The sequence below is a fragment of the Berghia stephanieae genome, chromosome 7 (assembly GCF_034508935.2).
Source record: "Berghia stephanieae isolate SIO BIC M18660-M18661 chromosome 7, UCSD_Bste_1.3, whole genome shotgun sequence".
NCBI classification, from domain to species: Eukaryota; Metazoa; Mollusca; class Gastropoda; order Nudibranchia; family Aeolidiidae; genus Berghia; species Berghia stephanieae.
Genome location: NC_088366.1, coordinates 19,490,653 through 19,492,059, shown reverse-complemented (window position 1 = coordinate 19,492,059; position 1,407 = coordinate 19,490,653). Strand labels below are relative to the sequence as shown.

The following is a 1,407-nucleotide window of genomic DNA, read 5'->3' as shown; positions in this document are numbered from 1 at the left end:
AAAAATGGTAGTGTAGCCTTAAAGGCATCATTCTTCGTCCAACATGTTAAGTGTTGCTGTTGGCTAAGGACCCCTTTTTAAAGCGATTTGAGCACGTTAAGTAGATAATGTTCTGTTTCAATGCTTAAATTCATTATCATCACCCAGTTTTTTTTTTTGGAGCATTTATATAGCGCAATATCCACTTAACGTGCTCAATACGCTTTACAAGGGGTCTCTGGTCAACAGCAACATTTAACATGTAGGACGAGACATGACGCGATATTCCAATTTTTCGGACAAAGACAACGCTGTTAACGGCCAGATACTCATTTTACACCTGAGTACGGTGAGAGAATGTGACTAAAGAGTCTTTTCCAAGGACTCAACTATGCGCCAAGCGAGGCTCGAACCCAGGACCTTCCGATCCGAAAGCGAGTGTCATATCACTAGACCACATAGCCGCAGTTCATCCATAAATTATACCATTTCGATACAATTGAAACCATAAAACATTGTATTCGTTGGTTTCAGCTCTCAGAACTAAAAGAAGAGATTGATGCCATCTATGCTAAAGCAAAAGTTTGCATTTCGGCATCGGAGTGCTTGTCCTTAGCACCAGGCAAGTAATCATTGAATAATATTAACCCTCCAGGTTTGGAGGTAAACCCGATTTTAATACAGTACAATAACATAAGTATAATGATGATTACGATGACGATGATAATAGTATTAACAATAATAATAATAATAATAATAATAATAATAATAATAATAATAATAATAATAATAATAATAATAATAATAATAAAATGATAATAACAATAATAAAGTCTTCTATTATAGCGCTAAATGCCGAAGCCTCAAAGCGCTTTACAATATACTTGTCAAACCATAAACACACTCGTACAAAACCAAGCAGACACACACACATTAACTATGCAAGTTTTACAAAATGAAATTGACATTCAACAATATGGAATCCAAAAAAATAAAACGTATAATTTACTCAACAATAAGAAAATGCCTAGGATAAAAATTTCTGGAAAAGATAAGTCTTTAGATTTTTCTTTACATTTTCTACGCTGCCCGAGAACTTTACTGACAAAGGAAGCGAGTTCCAAATGGTAGGTCCTGCTTTATAAAAAGAGATATCACCGAAATTAGTAAGCCGTGTTTTGGCACTTTAAGTAGCTGGATCTCCGATGACTTAAGCTGGCGAATTGGGGAGTAGTGGACCACAAGTTCTTGAATGTAGCTCGGAGATCGGGAATTTAGTGCGTTGAAAGAAAAAAGGGCAATTTTGTATTCGATTCTGGCTCCAACGGGCAGCCAGTGTATTGTTCTGAGCATAGTTTTTATTCTTGTTTTCTCGTGTCCACTAATGCCCAGAACCATTCTGACCGCCCTGTTCTGTACCTTTTGGAG

At 36.5% G+C, this 1,407-nt stretch overlaps 1 protein-coding gene across 1 annotated transcript in view; it reads left to right on the top strand.

Annotated features, from left to right (window-relative positions):
- LOC144976486 (angiotensin-converting enzyme 2-like) overlaps positions 1–609 on the top strand; it is a 2,701-nt gene extending 2,092 nt beyond the window's left edge. Inside the window, exon 3 of the mRNA XM_078920775.1 lies at positions 514–609. Coding sequence (XP_078776901.1) covers positions 514–609 — 96 coding nt within the window. The remainder of the gene's footprint in view (positions 1–513) is intronic.
- Positions 610–1,407: the final 798 nt, after the last annotated feature.